The 19,557-nt window shown below is 54.0% G+C and overlaps 7 protein-coding genes across 7 annotated transcripts; 5 read left to right on the top strand and 2 right to left on the bottom strand.

Annotated features, from left to right (window-relative positions):
* Positions 1 to 510: 510 nt before the first annotated feature.
* Positions 511 to 2,185, bottom strand: CDEST_03428 (Putative serine hydroxymethyltransferase, pyridoxal phosphate-dependent transferase, major; the record flags this gene model as incomplete). Its single annotated transcript, XM_062919587.1, has 4 exons — positions 511 to 1,501; positions 1,593 to 1,957; positions 2,025 to 2,075; positions 2,138 to 2,185. The coding sequence occupies 4 exons, from the start codon at positions 2,183 to 2,185 to the stop codon at positions 511 to 513; spliced, it is 1,455 nt and encodes a 484-aa protein (XP_062775638.1).
* A 1,943-nt stretch (positions 2,186 to 4,128) lies between these two features.
* Positions 4,129 to 5,692, top strand: CDEST_03429 (Putative aspartic peptidase A1 family, aspartic peptidase, active). Its single transcript, XM_062919588.1, has 3 exons — positions 4,129 to 4,355; positions 4,416 to 4,569; positions 4,628 to 5,692. The coding sequence occupies exons 1-3, from the start codon at positions 4,257 to 4,259 to the stop codon at positions 5,572 to 5,574; spliced, it is 1,200 nt and encodes a 399-aa protein (XP_062775639.1). The 5' UTR covers positions 4,129 to 4,256; the 3' UTR covers positions 5,575 to 5,692.
* Positions 5,693 to 6,259: 567 nt separating this feature from the next.
* CDEST_03430 (uncharacterized protein) lies at positions 6,260 to 10,312 on the top strand. The gene is made up of 2 exons (XM_062919589.1): positions 6,260 to 6,865; positions 6,974 to 10,312. The coding sequence occupies exons 1-2, from the start codon at positions 6,651 to 6,653 to the stop codon at positions 9,513 to 9,515; spliced, it is 2,757 nt and encodes a 918-aa protein (XP_062775640.1). The 5' UTR covers positions 6,260 to 6,650; the 3' UTR covers positions 9,516 to 10,312.
* A 985-nt stretch (positions 10,313 to 11,297) lies between these two features.
* On the top strand, positions 11,298 to 11,823 carry CDEST_03431 (uncharacterized protein; the record flags this gene model as incomplete). Its single annotated transcript, XM_062919590.1, has 2 exons — positions 11,298 to 11,427; positions 11,534 to 11,823. 2 exons carry the CDS (start codon positions 11,298 to 11,300, stop codon positions 11,821 to 11,823), a joined length of 420 nt encoding a protein of 139 aa, XP_062775641.1.
* A 960-nt stretch (positions 11,824 to 12,783) lies between these two features.
* On the top strand, positions 12,784 to 13,861 carry CDEST_03432 (Putative SKP1/BTB/POZ domain superfamily protein; the record flags this gene model as incomplete). The annotated part of the gene is made up of 2 exons (XM_062919591.1): positions 12,784 to 12,924; positions 12,983 to 13,861. The coding sequence occupies 2 exons, from the start codon at positions 12,784 to 12,786 to the stop codon at positions 13,859 to 13,861; spliced, it is 1,020 nt and encodes a 339-aa protein (XP_062775642.1).
* A 309-nt stretch (positions 13,862 to 14,170) lies between these two features.
* On the bottom strand, positions 14,171 to 17,391 carry CDEST_03433 (uncharacterized protein). Its single transcript, XM_062919592.1, has 2 exons — positions 17,250 to 17,391; positions 14,171 to 17,183 (listed from the first exon to the last, which is right to left on the bottom strand). Exons 1-2 carry the CDS (start codon positions 17,328 to 17,330, stop codon positions 14,361 to 14,363), a joined length of 2,904 nt encoding a protein of 967 aa, XP_062775643.1. The 5' UTR covers positions 17,331 to 17,391; the 3' UTR covers positions 14,171 to 14,360.
* A 170-nt stretch (positions 17,392 to 17,561) lies between these two features.
* CDEST_03434 (uncharacterized protein) lies at positions 17,562 to 19,031 on the top strand. The gene has a single exon (XM_062919593.1). It carries the CDS (start codon positions 17,689 to 17,691, stop codon positions 18,961 to 18,963), a length of 1,275 nt encoding a protein of 424 aa, XP_062775644.1. The 5' UTR covers positions 17,562 to 17,688; the 3' UTR covers positions 18,964 to 19,031.
* Positions 19,032 to 19,557: the final 526 nt, after the last annotated feature.

The following is a 19,557-nucleotide window of genomic DNA, read 5'->3' on the forward strand; positions in this document are numbered from 1 at the left end:
AAAGCCACAACGGCGTAGTTTTGGTACACACACCTAGCGATGCCTTCACGGGAAGATGACACGAGAACCAAGCTGCTTGCCAATGTGTTGATTTCATTGAACACGCGACCGACCGCGGTTGAAGCAGTCTTGCTACCCTAAAAAGTGCCGAAGTTGAGAACGCCACCCCAACTCCCGCCTCCAGTGAATTTTTGTTTTAACCCCCCAGCATTTGGTGTATTTCCGCTTAAAAGCAACGCCTGTAGAAAATGCAGCAAGTGTTTCCTTCTTTCGCAAAAGGTCACCTTTTTCCCTTTTTGATTCATGTGCCATGTTAAATGTCATACGCGATCGCCCCTTGAAACTGTTGGGTCGCCCGACGCTTCATCCCTTCCTTCTGACCCATTTTTTGTTGAACTGGGCCATTGTCAAAGCCCAATGTGGTATCAATCCCATATCTTTCTCCCTTACAAGACCGCCACGCCGCTCCCTGGCATGCGTGAACGGTGGACTTGGCCGCTGGCACACCGTTTAGATGCCAGCGTCAACACGCCAACCCTCGACGGGGAGGGGGAAGCTGGCACTCCAGGCGGCAACCTCCTGGCGGAGATCGTTGATCTTGGCAACCTGGCCGCCGGCAACGGTGGCCTTGAAGTCCTTGAGCTTGTTGGCCTCCTTGGGCAGGGAAGCCTGGACCTCCTTGCAGATCTTGATGGACTCGTCGATGTAGGTGGCGACGCGCTCGAAGTCGGCCTCGCCGAATCCACGCGAGGTCATGGCGGGGGTGCCGATGCGGAGACCGCAGGGGGTAAGGGCACTCTTGTCGCCGGGGATGGAGTTCTTGTTGCAGGTGATGTTGATCTGCTCAAGGACAGCCTCGACACGGGCACCGTCCAGGCTGAACTGGCGGAGGTCGAGGAGGACCATGTGAGAGTCGGTGCCGTCGGCGACGAGCTTGTGGCCAAGAGCCTTGAACTTGTTCTCGATGGCCTTGGCGTTGTCAATGACCTTCTGCTGGTAGGCCTTGAAGTCGGGGCTGGCAGCCTGCTTCAGGGCAACGGCCAGAGCCGTGATGGTGTGGTTGTGGGGGCCGCCCTGGTGGCCGGGGAAGACGGAGAAGTTGATGGGGTTCTCCAGGTCATACAGGGTCTCCTTGCCGGTCCTGGCGTCGACGGAGCGAACGCCCTTGCGGAAGAAGATCATGGCGCCACGGGGTCCACGGAGGGACTTGTGGGTGGTGGTGGTGACAATGTCGGCGTGCTCGAAGGGGGAGGGGATGACGCCAGCGGCGATGAGACCGGAGATGTGGGCCATGTCAACGACGAGGTAGGCACCGACGGAGTCGGCGATCTTGCGCATGCGAGCGTAGTCAATCAGGCGGCAGTAGGCCGAGGTACCGGCGACGAGGACCTTGGGACGGAAGAGCTGGGCGTTCTTCTCGAGCTGGTCGTAGTCGATGATGCCGGTGTCGAGGTTGACGCGGTAGGGCATGGTCTCGAAGTAAGTAGAGACAGCAGAGATCCTAAGGTAGCCCAAGTCAGCACATGGCGCCCAACTGAGTTTTGGGACTAGCGGTTCCCTCCCGGGTGACCTATGCAGCATGTTATACATACTTCTTCTGGGGGGTCTGGTAGCCGTGAGACAAGTGACCACCGTGGGGGAGATCCAGGCCCATGAGGCGGCCGTGGACGGGCATGATAGCCTGGTAGACCTGGAGGTTGGCAGGGCTGCCGGACAAGCACTGAACGTTGACACCCCACTTGGAGGAGTCAAGGTTGAAGGCCTTCAGGGCACGGTTTTGGCAGAGAATCTCGATCTGGTCGATGTGCTCGTTGCCACCGTAGTATCTGGCGCCGGGCTGGCCCTCGGAGTACTTGTTGGACATGGGGGAGCCAAGAGCGTCGAAGACGGCACGGGAGGTGACGTTCTCAGAGGCGATGAGAATGATGGACTCGCGCTGGCGCTTGATCTCGTCCTTCTGTAGGAATTGGTCAGAACGCTATTCATGGTGGGGGGATTGAGGCTCTACTGGGGGAGCAACGTACCATGATCTCGGCGACCTCAGGGTCGGAGTCGATGAGGGACTTCTCCAGCATCTAGTCGGTGAGTCAGTATTGCAGGATATCCTCGGGTATGGCGGGGACGGGTGAGAGCGTACCTCCTTGTGGGAGACGGGGAGGGAGTAGGTAGAACCGTTGGCAGCCATTGTGAAGGGTATGGTGTTGAGATGTGTGGTCGGGCAAGTTGAGGAGGAGAGGGATTTCACGCAAACAACGGCAGTGAAGCAGGATATAAGTAGGAGAAGGAAGAGAGGGAGGCCAGCAAGGTTGTGAAGGGAGGGAAAAAAGCTTGAGGAAAAAAAAATTGGACGGGCGCATCCTCGCTGAAGCGGTGGGGTGGCGGGGTGTGATTGGCGGGGTCGAGCTGGGCGGCGCGGGCCCCTCAACAGGGACTGAAGGGCATATGAGGGCGCTACAGTGGCATTGTTGGACGGTTTGCGACAGTGACTGAGAGACAGTATACAATATTAAGGTGGTGAGCTAGGTAGCTTGCAGCGCTTGAGGTGGCGGTGGTGGAATGGGGGCAGACAAACGACGCCTCCCATCCCTGGGCCTCCCATTCCTATGGCGGGGTCCTCGACTCCGATTCTGGAACGGGTCCCACGAGTCATCAACATCCGGAGGGAGGGAGTCATGACCGTTTGGCTGCGTGAGCCCCTCACCCATCCGTTTCACCCGACTCGGGCCTAAGCTTTCTCGGCCTTTACGACGGATGAGCTGGGCAATTTGCTCAAAGACTGTGGCGATGGCTACATAATCAGTCGTGGCAATTGGAGTGTGACTCAATATTGGAGAGACTGACTACCTAGGGATTGGGACTCGAAATATCTCTCAGCCCGCACACTCTTAGGAATGGCGGGGACCATCGTGAGTGAGCTTTCCCAGCCCCTCAATCTGCTCTGGTCGAGCTCCAAGAGAGCATACCTACAGTACATCGGTCCATAGGCGGAGCTTCCGAAACGACAACCACCCGGAATTGCTCCGACACAGTCCATGAAATCCTCCGACCAACGCCAACAGTTCTGTAGGCAACTTCTGGGGCGTAGAGGCCATGACGTGAAAACCTATTTACCACGGCTGTGAGGTTTGCGAGTGACGGGATGGATGTGCGATGTCGGCGAACGGTGCATGGGAGACTGTTGCAATCCTCAATGCTCATTTCGCGCGCAGAGTCTTGATAGGCCAATGGTCGACCGCTCGTTTCGACTGCTCTAATCCAGACTCAACAGCGCAAAGAAAGACGACAACGCCTTTTGGAACGTTTTGGTACCTAAGCTAGGCACTTGCAAGGTCGAGACTGATAGTCCATCATGTAAGCCGGGGCGCGTTTGGCGTTTCAAATCCAAGAAATTAGAGCAGTGAGCACGAAAGAGCCTGATTCCCCTCGAGATGCTGACTCATCCACACCATTTCGATCGTGTCCACGCCGCTGCCGCCCGAGCCCCGAGACACCTAGTCTGTTGGCCTCAGGTACCAAGGCGTCCAAGGATGCAGGTACCTCAGCTTCCAGGCACACCTGGATGTCAAAGCAAGCCTAAGTAGCAACCCGCCCCCCAAAGAGGAGAGCTACGGTCAACCGCGGAGCATGGGACTTTCCTTATCTCATGTATCCACCTAGTTGCGTGATGTCAGTCAAACAATTGCAATCATTGCTATCACCAGCACAGAAAGGGACGGCCTGGAGCACCCAAAGCTGCAAAGGCGACGACGCGAAACGCAGTCGGATTGAGGAAGGCAGCAGGGACACGCGATCAGACACGCAAGCTCCGTTCTGGTTGCCTCATCACCATCCATGCGAGTGTGTGTGAGAGCTGCTTGGGAGCTCTGGTCGTCTCGGGGTTCCCTGTGAGCTGCGCGCCGCCGGTCGTCCAGGCAGCAAATAAGTGGATCACCCCGGCCATCCCCAGCTGTGATAGGCAAATGAATCGCTTGCACCTATCGGGTGCACGTCATGTCCTTCGTTCCTTGCGGAGGTGAGTGGCAGGCGCTGTCACGGGGCACAGTTCCAAGCTAGAGTTAGCCGTGGCAGGTCTCCATACCTACGTACCTACCTACTTAATAGGTACCAACGCTTCCCCAGCATCCGCATCTTCCCCCCGTCAACACATCATCATCCACCCCATCCGTTCGAACCCGCCCTCTCTCAGCATCACCAGCACCAAGACGCAGGGTGCTAAAACATATCAGTAAACCGGGCAATCGAGGTTGACAGCCACGATGAAGAGTACTCTCCTCACCGCGGCCGTGCTGTTGGGCGCGGCCCAGGCTGAGTTCCACAAGCTGAAGCTCAAGAAGGTCTCTCTTGAGGAGCAACTCGTATGTTCAGCCATCGTCTCACATCTCCGCGCAATCGCATGCTGACCGCCATCATTGCAGAACTCTGTTCCCATCGAGCACCAGGTCAGACAGCTGGGCCAGAAGTACATGGGCGCTCGCCCCGATAACCATGCCGATGCTATGTTCAAGCAGAAGCCCGTTCAGAGCAACGGCGAACACCCCGTGCCTGTCAGCAACTTTATGAACGCCCAGTGTATGCTCTGCTCTCATTCGTCATCGGGATCTACCTCATACTGACGTCTTTATCGTAGACTTCTCCGAAATCGAGATTGGCAACCCTCCCCAGACCTTTAAGGTTGTTCTGGACACCGGAAGCTCCAACCTGTGGGTGCCTTCCCAGCAGTGTGGCAGCATTGCCTGCTATCTGCACACAAAGTACGACTCTTCGGCTTCTTCTACCTACAAGGCCAACGGCTCTTCTTTCGAGATCCACTACGGCTCCGGCAGCTTGACTGGCTTCGTCTCCCAAGACGACGTTTCTATCGGCGATCTCAAGATCAAGAAGCAGGACTTTGCCGAAGCCACCAGCGAGCCCGGTCTGGCCTTTGCCTTTGGTCGCTTCGACGGCATTCTCGGTCTTGGCTACGACACCATCTCAGTCAACAAGATTGTCCCCCCATTCTACAACCTTGTGAACCAGAAGGCTATTGACGAGCCCGTCTTCGCCTTCTACCTCGGTGATACCAACGAGGAGGGCGACGAGAGCGAAGCCACCTTCGGCGGCCTCGACGACTCTCACTACGAGGGAAAGATCACCTACATTCCCCTTCGCCGCAAGGCTTACTGGGAGGTCGACCTCGACGCCATTTCCCTTGGTGACGAGACCGCCGAGCTCGAGGGCCACGGTGCCATCCTTGACACCGGCACTTCTCTGAATGTTCTCCCCTCCGCTCTTGCTGAGCTGCTCAACAAGGAGATTGGTGCTAAGAAGGGCTACAACGGCCAGTACTCTGTTGAGTGCTCCAAGCGTGACGAGCTCCCCGACATTACCTTCACCCTTGCCGGCTACAACTTCAGCATTTCCGCCTACGATTACATCCTGGAGGTCTCTGGCAGCTGCATCTCCACATTCCAGGGTATGGACTTCCCCGAGCCGGTCGGCCCTCTCGTTATTCTTGGAGATGCCTTCCTCCGCCGCTGGTACTCTGTGTACGACCTCGGCAAGAACGCTGTTGGCCTGGCCAAGGCTAAAAAATAAACGCCTGCTCATAAACCCTTTCCTTGAGAATACGTCGAATACTTCCAACATTCATACTCAGGGTGCGGCTGTAATGTATCGACTTTGGTAGCTTAGGTAGCAGTCTGGACACTGGTGTGAGAATACCAATAGTAGCATTTTACTTTGCGATTAAGCCTTTTCCCCTTTTCTTTTTGGTTGGTGGCGACGACTGTATTGCTTTAGCAGACATCCGGAAATCTGTGACCTTTGCTGCCGACAATGAGGTTGCCCTCTGTTCCCAAGGAGCTTTGAGTGAATGTTATGCAAGAAGGCACACGAGTGGTCCAAACGCTCAACTCCCTCCCTGTGTGCACTAGGTACCTAGGTAGGGGGCAGTCATTTGCAAGCCACCACACAGCGTGCATTGAACCCAAGCCGTTAAGCAACTCATGCTTCAGAAAGCTCTTCCGCAACAACAAAGGTAACTTTTGCCGACAATTTACCAAACCTCCGTTTTGTATGTTTGGTGCAAATACAAACCACCTAAATCATACCATTGGGCACTGTCCTGCAGTGCAAAGTACTGTTGCAGCAAGGTACATGGACCGAAGCCGGTCCCGTATCATCACGTGACTTATCCACTTAAGTCAACCAATGAAACATTGCTATTTCCCAGCGCGCCATCTTAGTTTTCGAACAAGACAGGTAGGTGCACACTCTTCCAGTCGCAGCCTCCCAACAACACCCAGGGAATTGCTCCAAGAGCATTTGCAAGGCAAAAATAATCGTAAAACGGCGACTTTGATGGACCCTGGTCGAGTTCCGGGTTACTTTGCTTGCCTTTGAGTGCATTCTTGGATGAAAAGTCCCCCCCCGAACGCCTAGCTTCGCGACGCTTGACGGAGAAAAAAGGTTTCCAGGTTTTGGAGTTCCACCAAGACGACCGACCGACGAACCTCGCGCGTCGCGACAATCCGCCCTCCACTGGGCCACCTACCACCCCAGTCGCTCCGCGCAACATTGACCGTCACGAACGCCCGACACGCCTCTAGCGTCGCGACAATCCCGGCCGACGACGACATCACCATCCGCGACGTACCACGACGCTTTTCACAATGGCGCAGCCGGATTCGGTCCAGGCAAACGGCATCCCTGGACCGGACCATGTTGAGCCCCCCCAACCCGTCGTCCCTGTAAAGAGGAAGCGCGACACCGATGACGATGGCGAGGACATCAGCGCCGATGGCCCCGAGAAGATGGATGTTGATGGCTCATTGCCGAAGGAGGATCACAAACCACTCATCAAGGACTACTTTACTGTCCTGAGCAGGTACGAATGCCGCGCCCCCTCTGAGTTCCCGGCTGCGCACACGCACCCGCGCGCCCCATCTGCCTTTTGCCTCTCAAACGCAGTTGTACTTACTTGCAACCCCCCCAGTTTTGATACAAAGCCATCAATTTTGAAGCGTCGCCTTCCCGAGCCCGAGTCTGAGCAGCCCGATGCGAAACGCCAGAAGCCCGACGATTGCCCGGTTTCCATCGCCGACAAGGTCAGCCGCGACTCCTACTCGCATGTTGACGAACTTGCAGCAGACCTTGTCGAGGCCGTCAAGGATCAGCTCCGGGAACTTCAATCAACCAATGCCGAGAGGGAGAAGGAAGAGACCGATGGTGTCGCAGTAGTACAGACCAAGAAGTTTAAGGAGAAGGCCATGGATCTACTCCGACGGGAGATATCCTACCCACGCAGCGCCATGAATATCACCAACACGAAGCCCGATGTTGAGTCCACTGCGGCCAACGCTGTCCTGACGGTTTTCGGCAATGCTCCTCAAGGCAAGCAACTCTTTTCGAGTCTGCCAAAGAAAGCCTCGGATAAGGAGACTTCCCCTGAAAAGCCATCATCAATGTTGGACCTGCCACCCGACGTGTCTACTTCTTACATCGTTCCTTCACGACAAACCGAGAGAACAGCTACACTAGGGGAACTATTCTCTTCAAGTCGGCCCCTTCCTCCACTGCAGCCGCCGAAGCAACCAAAGCCGGTGGCCAAGGGGAATACTCTCGGGTTTTACCATCCTGAGCCGGCGCACAAGTCCAAGTACTTCAATGATTCGTACTCCAGCAAGAAGTTGGCGGTTGGCTACTACTTGGACTACACCAACGCGGCACCTTCATCCAAGAGCAAGACGAGGCAACGTGAACGGGCGCAGAGCTTGGCCGGTCATAGACCCTCGTCAACTGAATTGGAGGTCAATGAGATGGAATCGCTGTTCCGCAGCGCATTCTCCAGCTTTGCTCCCTGCAGAGATGACTCGGGCTCTGTCGTCCCATCCAGTCATGCCGGTCGCATGTACTGGCAGCTCACTGGCCAGCGCAACTTTAATCGAATGGTTGAGTCCGAACTACAAGATATCAACGGCGAAGACGCGACCGTGGAGTCTGTCGTGAAGGAGGACGAGACCGGACAGGTCGATGAGGAGTTCGTCAACGAAGCGATTGAGAAATGGGATGAGTGGCTGGTGGATCCGGCTTTGCAAGACATGAACGACGTCCTTGCCAAGCCCAAGGACAAGGATCCTGCCGACAAGGAGGTCGACGACTTCCTTGACGACGTCACCGACATGATCGAGACGTTGCTGTCGTACCAGCGCATCCGCAACCTTTCGTTGCCATCATCTCAGAATCGCTACGCGGGTGATCCTGTCAATGGCGACCTGCTGTCTCATGGCGCTGTTTCGACACCGACGGAGGAGGAGACCGCGACATACGAAGCACTGAGAGCGCAGCTGAGTCTGATCATCAACACCCTGCCTCCTTACGCAGTCGCCAGGCTTAACGGCGACCAGCTTGAGCAGCTTCTTATCAGCACCAAACTTGAAGTTCGCACAGACCAGTTCAAGGGTGTGATGGAGGATGACGCTGCTTCCCAAGCCCGTATGCGCCAGCAGCAAAGCGTGGCCGCGGCCGCACCTCCGAATCGGCCTGCCCCGCACCGCACGCCCAGTGTATCCACGCCGTACGGCGGCCAATACAGCTCGGCTCAGTACGGCACCCCCACACGGACACCGTCGATCGCTCCATCCAATTACTATCGAACGGGTCAGCAACCGGCGATGCCCCCGCAGCAAGGCTCTGTCCCGCGACCTGGCGGTGTTCCCCACCAAATGTCTCATACACAGCAGCCCCGTCCCGGCCAGCCAGGCAACTATCGGCCTACCAATGGATACACGAACTTTGCACAGCATGTTGGGAAGGCTCAGACGCCGTACGGCCACCAAGGCGTCCAGTATGGATCTCAACAGAGACCCCCGCAGTACCCGGGATATCCGGGAACGCCTCAGCACAATACGCCCAATGCCCGTTTCCAGCAATCGTACCAGCAGTCTTTCCCGCAACAACCGAGCACGCCATCTCAGGGTTACGGAGGCTACTATTCAAACGGTGCCAATATGCAACAACGGACCCTGTCTCCACAGGTTTCAGCCGGTCAGTATCAATCGCCGACTCCCCACCAGCAGCCACGGTACTACGGCTCGACCCCCCACCAAAACATCCCTGGCACCCCTCCGATCAACCGTCAGCAGTATCCGAATGGTAGTCACCTCCCTCAGCAACCCTTGAACTCTCTAACGCCTGGTTATAACGCAGCCGTTGCGAGGGCAGATCAGCAGCGCCTGCATGCTGAACAAGCCAGATACCGAGCCGCAGCGCAGCAAACGAGTGCTGCTTTTGGAACCAAGATACAGGGGTCCCAGGAGACGCCGATGTCCCAAATCCCTGGTGATGAACCCAACTCTCAAGGGTCTCCGTACAATGCGAACATGAGAGCCCGCATGGCTGCCGGCGGTACCCCGAAACCGCAGAGTCCCGTGGGAAACGCCGGAAAGGCAACCAACGGCACTCCACCCATCCCTCACAAAGTAACGCCGGTGCCCATACCAGTTATACCTCAACAGCAGCAAAGGAAGCCAGCCTAGCAGCCTGGAAATCTTGTTTGATTGTCAGCAACGTTGGGCCCTGTTTTGGGGCTGTCGGGTTCAAAGGGAGAGGCTGGAGTGCCAAAATGGTGCTGGGGCGCCGCTGTATGCCATGACTCCACCTCGAACACTTCGGTATTGACCGTGATTTAAGTCCTGCAGGTTTTCGATAACCATCAACGGCCTTTACCCGGTCGTGCCGTAGTCCTTTTTTCCCGCAAAACGTCGGTTTCCATTTTTCTCAACGGTGTCTGAATAGCAAGGGAGCGGTGTCCTTTCGGAGTTGGTCAGAGAGGAAATTTTCATCTTCTAATTGCGTCCACAGTTTGGACGGCGGGGCGGGGCGGGGTGTTGTACCAACCGATGCAAGAAGGTGGCCTAATTTGACGATGGATGGATAGGCAAACGGGGATGCTGCTACATCTGGGACCCTATTCTCGAGTGTGTACAGCGTCCCCTGATATTTGGCGTTCTGGCCTCTGTGTTATTAGATTTCCCGAAGGAGAGTTACGGCTCATAGATGATGGCCAGGAGGTCGTCTTTTCTTGGGTTGCCGAGACGGTGGCTCAGCACAATTGATGCCGCTGCAGCATCATGCCAGGGTCTTTTACTCATCCTGCCTGTTCGCATACACAAAGGAGGAGCACACGTGACACCTGCGACAACTTGGGATTTGGTGTGATCATGAGGCTTTTTGGGCCTACCTAGGGAAAAAGGGGGACCAGGTTTGGTTCAAGTGTATAGAGTGTCCGAGGAAAGCTAAGCACTTTGCATCTTAATCAGAAACAACATCCACGTCATTGAGTTGCGTGCATACGGGTATAACGAAAGGCCGGCTTGATCGCCCAAACTAGACGAAGCCTTGCCCGCAGCTGGTCTTGTTTACTCTGCTGAAGTTGGGGCTTGAATCAGGTATTCTGTGAGGACCTGCTTTGTCGAGACAGCGTTCAGCCATTTCCCTTAGTTGAGTGGTCCGTTTCAATAGTTGCACTAATCAAGTCAGCGTTTAGGTTTGTTTTTGGTTTGTGACGTACAGCATGGGGCGCATGTATCTAGGCTCTATTCTGACGCCTGAACGTGTTTTTTGTAGCGCGGCTGGGATGGCTGGTCCTTTAGGAGTTCAGTCGGCAGGATTTCGCTTTGTAGATGCCGTAAAATTGTTCACACCCCCATGATTGTCTTTGAATCTCAAACTCAGCTTTAGGCACACCAGTCAATCTGGAGTGGAATTTCCGATCAAGGCAGTCAGTGCAGGTGTCAGTCTCACAGTTTGCTTAGGTCGGTGGGTTGTTGGGTGCATCGTGAATGGTGCCGGTGTGAGGATACAGGTTTCCTTACCGTAGGATAGGGGGCGTTCAGTTACAGGGCAACTTTGTTGATGAGATCTATACCGAACAGACCAGACTCAAAGGTCTGCAATGCCAGGTACTTGTTCTGCCATTGCCTTTTATCAACCAAGGTAGAAGGGAGAGATGCAAAGTAGTTTGCAGGAAAAGGCAGCAGCGCAACATAGAGTAGGCCAGGAGAACACATTAGGGGCCAAACATAAAAGGCGAGAGTATGTAAGACGCCATGACACATTAGCTTTTGGACTTAATAAAGAGTCTGATACCTTTTTCAGGACGTCAAAAAAAATCACACATGCTTTGTCTTTTGCCTATAACATCGTCAGTAACTGTAAGTTCACAAGGGAGACGTTCCACATAGCGATAATACGTCCACCGTCACCTAGAGTTTCCAGCACACTCCCACAGGCAAATACATAGATTTAATGCTAACACAATGGGCCGCCTTGATCTTATCTTTCTCCCCGAAACCGGTGCTTTCGTCGATTTCCTTTCCGTCTTATTTGCACCGCTTCGGATGGAGTCAAGAAAGTGTTTTTGGTGCACAGAAGCATCGTCTTCACTCAGTGCGCTAAGAGCTGATACCTGGCCATCGTTACCCCTATTGTAAAAAGTTCATCGGCTGACAGATCACTAAGCTTCACGTCGTCGCTGACACCAATAAGCGACAAGATTCAGAAGGCATTGAATGCGCGCATGTCAAATTCGACTTCCTCTATTCCGGCGAGTATGAAGCCGAACTGCAGGCGACGGCGGGAGAGCTGGGCCAGGGTGAGAACGATATTGACGACGCTCCCCACCCGCTTTTATGTTCCACGAGAGCCTCGAAGCTGGCTCATGGGATGGAGCGCTTCGACATGTACGGAGAAGCAGCGGCGGCGTTGTGTTGCTTGGCAGAGCACTTCACACGCCGCGTTGAATTTCCAAACATGGCTGAAGAGCTCTACAACACGTGCGGCTAGCAGAAACAATTCACCACCCACCTCGACAAGATTGCTGGCATCATCTAGGAGAGCTTGGTACTAATCGACAGGCGGTCCCATGACCGGTTGCAACCAATCATACTTAAACAGTTCACCCTTGACGTCATGGAAGCGACGTTTGAAGCCCTCACAGAAGCTAAAAGGGAGGTTGTGCAAGCTTGAGAGAAGATGTCCGACATGCGGGTGCGAGAATTCAGAGGGTATGAGTTTTGGGACGATGCAGAGAGAGAGCGCAGGCGGAACAGAGGATGAAGCGGGAAATAACGGAGAGTTTCGAATACCCGATGGTGCGTGGCAGCCTCAGACGGCGACGTTCCTCTTCCCAGGGGTGAAAAGGTGTTGCAGGCGCAGGAGGAAGTAGTTTAGTCCGGTTACTAGGATTGGGATTGGCTTTTCACAAGTATGATCCTTCGCCAGGAGCATCAGAGGTGGAAAAGGTGGCAGGAGAGCAAAGGGCAGGTCCCTGGTTCGACGGGTTTCTGTTATCGACTTATAGCCCAGACTAGTTCATGAAACTCATGACGGCAAGAAGACCCGGCGGAAAGTCATACCAAAACAAAAAGAACCCGAATATTTACCCTTTAATATTCCCAATCGTAGTTGCCGTGAATGGTGTTTACTCGTTTGTTATAAACCTGAAGGCTACTCACTGCCCTAACCGCAACTTCCACCCCCGTATTACATTTTCTAGATACCTTACGTATTCGTTTCTTTCGTCTGATCGCTTAGCTTATCGAGACAGGAAGTCACTTGGAGGTACCTTTCTTCACTTTTTAGACTTATACTTAAGTCATCATCTCCAGAGTATAACCTTCCTTCTCTCCCGCACATCGGCACATATTCTCATCAGCTCGTCATCATCAGGTGAATGAATGCCAGCCCGATTCGTTATTTTCGTCAAGAAACCAACCTTTACCAAATACACAAGAGAAACTAAAGATGCGTGGCGTTGACTTGAGACATCTTTGGACGACGGGCGAGTACAGTGACTTGACGATCAACGCTTCTGGTGTCATCTTCAAGGTTCACCGGTGCGTCGTCTTCCCGCAGTGCGAGGCATGGAAGAACATACCGGAAGAGGTGAGTGACAGTAACTTATATCGGACATATAGTATTGCTAACGGTATCGAACAACCAGAATGGACAGCTTGTTCTCCAGGGTCCTAAGATCACGCAAGCGATACTCCAGTTCATGTACTCCGGGACCTACACACCCGCCAAGATGCGCTGCCAGCTTGCGAAGCCCGTTCACACTTCTGATGACATCTCCAAGACGGGCGATTCCTCGGGGGCTGCTCATGGTCTTCATCACGCTCATGATTCGAGTGCTCTGAGCTACGACGATCACAGCATGCTACTCTCGGCTTGCGTAATGAGCATGGCCAAAAAGTACAAGATGAAGGACCTTGAGAATCAAGCGGAAAACGCGCTGGTTGCTGTCGCGCCGAGCCTCACTGGCCATGCCGAGTTTATCAAAACCATCGAGCAGGTCCTCAAAACTTACCAGGATCAGCAAGGTCTTGACATTGTGTTGAAGATAATCAGACCCGAATTTTCCAAGAGCCCGGGATTGCGCAGACGTTTACAGGCGGTCATGAAGATCTATCCTCATCTTGCATTGGAGCTTCTCGAGCAGCTCGCATCGGATCTCCATAGGATGGAGAAAGCCCGCCTAGTCATCGCCCAGGGCCAACAGAAGACGATGTCCATGAGAGACGGTGCTCTTTCGCCGAAGGTGGCTGATCATCCATGCACGTCAATCCCCCAGAAAGGGGTGTCGGCGCTCCCGCATTTGCCTTGGAATGCTACAATGCCGAATAACACAGCCAAAGGAGACCGGCTGGCGAATGCCCATCAGAGCGTAGCCGCGACTGGCCCACCTGTCATTCCCACTACCCCTAATGTGACCCCGTCGCTCACGACCTCACTGCCTCGGTCTGGCACTGCCGTTCTGAAGCGCAAGAACGAGGATGGCTTGCTGAATTCGGAAAAGAGACCCCGATCCTACGCCAACTGAAGCTCGTTGGTCACAGAACGCAAGTTGGGTGAGGGGAAAAGCGCCAGCCAGGTCGAACGAGATTTTGCTCCTTATGGTTGGGTTTTCATTTTCTCACATCTCATGAGGATTGTTCGCTGGCGAAAACCATATATGGGTTTTCCAAGACGATGACGGAGAGCGCAAGGAGGGGTTGGAGTGTGTTTTCGGAGCAGAAACTCCAACACGAGAGAGAACACCGGAGTTAAGGAAGAGCCGGTCCAGCTTAGAGTGGTTTGCGATTCAATATGTATCCCAAGACGCCCAGGCTTGTGTGCCTTCTGATAGAAATACACACCGCCGCTTTACAGCTCAGCCTTTCCAAAAAGGATGTTTGGTCGAGTGAAGACTTTCTTTTGTTTGCCAATGGGTATATGTCCAAGAGTTCATAACAACCTATCTATCCGCCTCTCATTTATACACTACGCCAGGCGTCGGGCTCCCCGATACGACCATACAGCATGATGATTCCATCCTGATACTACTTCAACTTCAACCGAATCCTTCGTTCGATCTCATCTCCCGGCAGTTGACTCTCTTGCCTCGAGGAGGCTCTTTGGATGACCTCGTACAGGTTCGGGTGGTTTCCCCATGCATCGTTCTTCGTTGTGTAGGCTTCAATATCTTCAAGGTCTGGCCAGTGAATCCGGCCCCCTTCTTTGAGGCACATATCGACCTCCTGTTGCAAAGACAACACCGTGCTCTCGTCAAGCAAGGGTTCTGCAAAGGCCCGAAACGCACAGAGTGCCCCATGAAGTCGTCGCGTCGATCCCGTAGACAGAAAGCGGCCGGCAATAGGGGCCCAGTCTCGGACAACCCAGCAAAAGAGCAGGACCATCTCCTCAACGTCGCCAACGGTCGCAAGTGTGCGCATGTAGGAATTGATATGGGTTGCCGTTACCCTCCCGTTGGCGCAGCCTTGATTGGCAGGGCCTTTGGTCGCCAGCGTTCTCCACAAGGCCTTTAGCTTTGTCGATGCTTCCCGGACGATCTCGTAATGTGTGCGGTGTTTGGCAACTCCACTTTGGCTATTCTTGAAGATCGGCGTCAATATTCCATGCCATGAACCGACGGCTTCATCGTCAGCCAAGTCGGATTTACGGAAGACGTTAGGGCCCTGGGGTATCATGAACTGTGGGCTACGCGCCTTGTAGAGCGACATAAACTCCTGGTCCCCGACTTTGATTTTAAAGGAGGGGTCTATCAGAAAGGGAAGTTTTGTCCAAACCGCATTCCGTATTACATGAGCGAACGAGCAAAATAGGCCGAAGTTGAGTGCGCCTTGGGCCTCGACATTCTCCAAGACCTTGAAGGCCAGGCGCACACGCTCGAAACTATTGTCGCGTGGGCTGACCACTATATTCGGCTGGCTCAAAGCTTTCATAATCAACTCCCACGGTCCTGCGCCTGGGGTAGAGACATGCTCAGAGCTCCATGCTGTTCGTGCAAGCCAGATAGCGTGGTGAATGGAGTAGATGTTGCGACCAGGGGGGATAAAGTGAGGTGAACCAGTCGTGTGACGGGGCTGTAAACGACAAGCCAAGGCGACGATCGCACGCAGTAAACCGCTAGGTAGGTTTTTGGACAGAGGGGGGGGCCTGTCGGGCGAATCTAACGTGGGCCTTTGGCACTCTTTTATGCACCATCTGAATTCGCTCTTGGCTTCTTCGTTCAAGTCACTGTGGTCGATGTACTGTAGAGCAGCTTCGAAGCTGGCCGATTGGTGACTAATGAGCCAAGCCAACATCCGTCCCTCAATGGGCACGCCAGTGTTGGACATCTCCTCTATCAGCTCGGGAATACTGGGCGGGAGCAGACGCGCTTTCTCATAGTCGCTGAGGTTCGTCTCGTCGAAAGGAAAGACCTCTCTCCCATCTCCAGGAAGATTATGATGAGCAGGATCGGCTGGCTTCGCGGCGATTTTATGCATTAGCTCCAAGTACACTTCGGATGTTGGTTTCGCTCCCGGCTCGGGAGGATGCTTGAATAACGCCCAGGCTTCTTGAGCGTTCCGAGTTGTCCGAATCAGCGCCGCCCAAACGCCCTGCGGCACTTTCAAGTGAGGTGGGTAGTTGGCCCTCGTCTGAATCGTCGGCGAGCCATCAGGGGCCATGCCTCCCAGGATGTCCATGATCGAATCGGTTTCGGTCTTGGCGTAACCTCCCTCTTGCATCATAAAACCGACCTTAACAGCTCTGCCCAAGAAGTCTTCCGTGTCTGCTTTTTCTTCCATGCCGTCCCTCAATACTCGGTAGGGAGGCCACGAGCTAGAAAGTGTGCTAGCCGTGTCCCGTTCTGAGTCGGTTTTCGGCAACGCAAGCAACACATGCCTGATTGCCCTATAGCTTTCTCCCTCAATGATGAGAGCTTGAGCCAAGTTGGTAGACATCGAGAGCAGGGTCCTAATCGCAATCCAGTTGTAGGTCGAATGCTCGTAGGGCGAGACCTCCGAGAGTTGCGATACCGCTTGTATGGCACCGTTGAACACGCGACATTGAAACCTATACGCCTTTTGGAAATGCCGATGGCTGCGCGGTATAGCCTGTATATGTGACACCGCCAGATTTGCGATATCCGGTATGGCGCCGGGCTGAACTAGGCTTGCTTGGCGGCAGAGGCCTGCGATAATCCTTGGTATTACTGTCGACTCCATCGCCGACGACGCCTTGGGATGCTCCCCAGTTTCGTCTACTGTTTCTTGGCCCGAGTACCACTCTCTGCAATATTCCAAAAGCCGCGTCAAGGATTCGGGATTCGAGAAGTTGTCTCTGAGAATATAAAACAGAACAAATAGCGGCTTGTGACGCGGCTTGCTCAGAAATCTGGCAACTCTCTTATCAGGCTGGGTTTCAAGGAGAATCCAAGCCCAATGAGAGATGTCGTCCGCACCAATGCCTTTGGACGCCAAGCGCGTCGAGACCTGTTTCCATTTGAATTTGCTCCATAACAGGCATTTGAGTCTCGGGTCCAGTTCGGGCGTCCCTTTGAGGAGATGTTGTATGGTGACGATGCAGTGAGTGGTTCTTTCTTCATTCGCTAAAAGCAGGAGGCTCTCGATTTTCGACTCGGAGAGAGGTCCGGAGGGGGCGCGGAAATATTCCAAAGCGTCGGCGAGTACCGTGTGCAAGGATGGGTAGGAGCACGTAGCTGGTTTTGGATTCGGGTCGAGAAAAAGAGTCGATATTTCAGGTTGCTGGTGAGACGCAGAGCCCCGATCGATCACGTTGGGCTTTGGTAAGAAGGGTGGTGGCATTTGGGCATCAGGTAAAGCCTCGAAAGGTCGATGTTCATAGTCCTGCGATGGCTGGTCGAGGGAAGGCCCTTGTTAGAGCTGAGGATAGAGAACTCATGGTTCAAAGAGTACACTTACTGTCTCTAAGGGGACAAACACCCTTCGGACCCTAGTCAGAGCAGCAGTTGTGTATAATCTGGAAAGGGGCGGCAGCCGCATTGCCCCATCTTTGCTAACGAAGCCTCGGACTATTGGGATGAGAAGATGCTTTGTGTCTGGGCAGCTTGGGAAAGGTTCAATCAGCCTAAAGCTAGGAAAAAAAAAAAAAAAAGACCCGTCGCGAACGCGGATTCTTCCCGCTACGTCACATCACGTGCGATAAGAAGAGTTGACACTGATAAGAAGGAAGTCCTGTCGCATGTCCTCCAATGCATGATGCAACTCGGATAGCAACGGCTGCATAGTTAGCTGCAGTTGCGAAGCAAAGTTGTTTTCTTGCCCACGCAGCATCTATCCCTTTTCATGTGTTCGAAGCAGACATAGTTTACCGGTCAATGGGGTTGTTGAGAGTCTCATCATGCGCCTTTGTCAGTTTAAGATAGCGCCGTCGCTCAGTCGCGGCTTGCAGACTGCTCGGCTCACTTCCCGTCCTCATCGACATTTTCATATTACGACCCCGGCTAGCCAGCCTCGAAAACGCACTTTCTTCACATCCAATGTCTATTTGTCCCAAAGCACTGGCGAGCCTTCCATTAGGCAACCTAAGTCCGAGAATGACGACTCCTATTTGCCTGCGTCACCCAAGCGCAAAGGCGTTCGATCTGCAGGCGCAAAGAACTCTCTTCGTCGAGTTGCCATCATCGCTCAGCGACCTGCGCAACGAGACACAGAAGCTACATCTGGGGGGCTCATCGATGCGTCCACCTCGACTTTGATCAGTGCCGTGTGCGTTGCCGAGGCTTTCAACATGAAAGCGGTCTTGAATATTCTCCAAGCACATGGGTTCGATATTGATCCGGACCAAAGCGGATTTGAAGCGAGCGAGGTGGTCCACGCGCGAGGTGTCAACGGCGGTGACATATTTGTGTTTCCCTCCGGGACGATTGTTACCTGGGCGCTGCCCCCCGATGTAGTCACGAAGCAGCTGCTGAGCGCGGCGGAAACACTCTTGAAGCCGGCCCTCCGGGAGGTGGAGGACTTGGAGTATGTCTCCGACCCAAACAAGGAGACAAGTGGCATGAAGGGCGACGTTGTGGTGCTGGGCACGAAGCTTGAGGATAGAGACGGCGACAGACTCGACACAACCCTCGCCAAGATTGCATTTTCCTCCGGGCTTGCCAGGAGCACGAAACTCGCTGTGCTGGAAAGCGCACTGACAGCCTACTTCGAGAGCACCAGGAAGATTCCGTCGTTGTTGTCGAAAGGGTCCGGACTGCCGCTAGGCAGAAAGTTCATCTTGCAAAAGACGGGCGAGCTGCTGAGCCTTCGCGCGAGGCTTAACCACTACTCGGAGCTCACGGATTCCCTCCCCGACATATTTTGGGACAGCCGATCTGAATTGGGCCTGGAAGGGTACTACGAACAGGTCGGACGGGCGTTGGACGTCAACATCCGAATCCGGACGCTGAACCAGAAGATGGACTACGCGCAAGAGATTGCGAGCGTATTGCGAGAGATGTCGAGTGAGCAGCACAGCACGAGGCTGGAGTGGATCATCATTATCCTCATTGCCGTTGAGGTTGTCTTCGAGGTGAGGAGGATCGTCCTCGAGTACAGAGAAGAAAAAGCAAAGGGGGACGAGGTGGTGGAAGCAGAGACACCCAAGTACCTAGGTAGGGCAACGGATGCCTAGAAGAGACAGGTGAACTAGCCAGCATCAACGGGCGTTGTGGCGACTTTTTAATAAAGATACCCAAATTTGAAGCATTCTCATCTCGAGGGTTGCGCCTCCTTTGACGCCGTGTTCGTGCATCGCTTCCTAGTTCCCCTTCTTCTCTATAGGTAGGCACCAAGGTACCTACCTAACTTAGGTACTTTACCCAGGTAGGTAGTACCAGATTGGAGGGCTTAAGGCAGTTTACCTTCCTGGGTAAGTGAACCGTCGCGAGCAGGTGACTGCCTGATTGGTCAATGCACGCCCTGCAGGAACGGCTCCGGGCCCCAACTGGTCCTCATGCCCGCTGTTAACAACTCTCTCCAACTTTCCTACTGCACGAAGGGCCTAAGGTTCCTTCCGCAATCTTGTTTTTGTCCTTGCTTCCGAATCTCGACCGTCCCGTCCGAAGAGGAAGCGATCGTTCTCACTTCTATTTCAGATTGGCCAATGGTTTCCTTCCTCTCATTCCCCATCTTTCCCTCCCCCCAAAACTAAGATACTCTACCCTGGTACCTAGAAACCTACACGGTACTTGCCTGGTAGGTAACCTACCTACCTACCTTTGGTTCA

Source organism: Colletotrichum destructivum, chromosome 2 (assembly GCF_034447905.1).
Source record: "Colletotrichum destructivum chromosome 2, complete sequence".
Lineage (NCBI taxonomy): Eukaryota > Fungi > Ascomycota > Sordariomycetes > Glomerellales > Glomerellaceae > Colletotrichum > Colletotrichum destructivum.

Excerpts from the sequence above, each read along its gene's own strand:
- CDEST_03429 (XM_062919588.1), top strand. The coding sequence starts at position 4,257 with ATGAAGAGTACTCTCCTCACCGCGGCCGTGCTGTTGGGCGCGGCCCAG. Across the intron at positions 4,356-4,415 it reads TCTCTCTTGAGGAGCAACTC|AACTCTGTTCCCATCGAGCA; the intron begins GTATGTTCAGCC and ends CCATCATTGCAG. Across the intron at positions 4,570-4,627 it reads CAACTTTATGAACGCCCAGT|ACTTCTCCGAAATCGAGATT; the intron begins GTATGCTCTGCT and ends TCTTTATCGTAG.
- CDEST_03430 (XM_062919589.1), top strand. The coding sequence starts at position 6,651 with ATGGCGCAGCCGGATTCGGTCCAGGCAAACGGCATCCCTGGACCGGAC. Across the intron at positions 6,866-6,973 it reads TACTTTACTGTCCTGAGCAG|TTTTGATACAAAGCCATCAA; the intron begins GTACGAATGCCG and ends CAACCCCCCCAG.
- CDEST_03433 (XM_062919592.1), bottom strand. The coding sequence starts at position 17,330 with ATGCGGCTGCCGCCCCTTTCCAGATTATACACAACTGCTGCTCTGACT. Across the intron at positions 17,184-17,249 it reads TGTTTGTCCCCTTAGAGACA|CCATCGCAGGACTATGAACA; the intron begins GTAAGTGTACTC and ends TCCCTCGACCAG.
- CDEST_03434 (XM_062919593.1), top strand. The coding sequence starts at position 17,689 with ATGCGCCTTTGTCAGTTTAAGATAGCGCCGTCGCTCAGTCGCGGCTTG.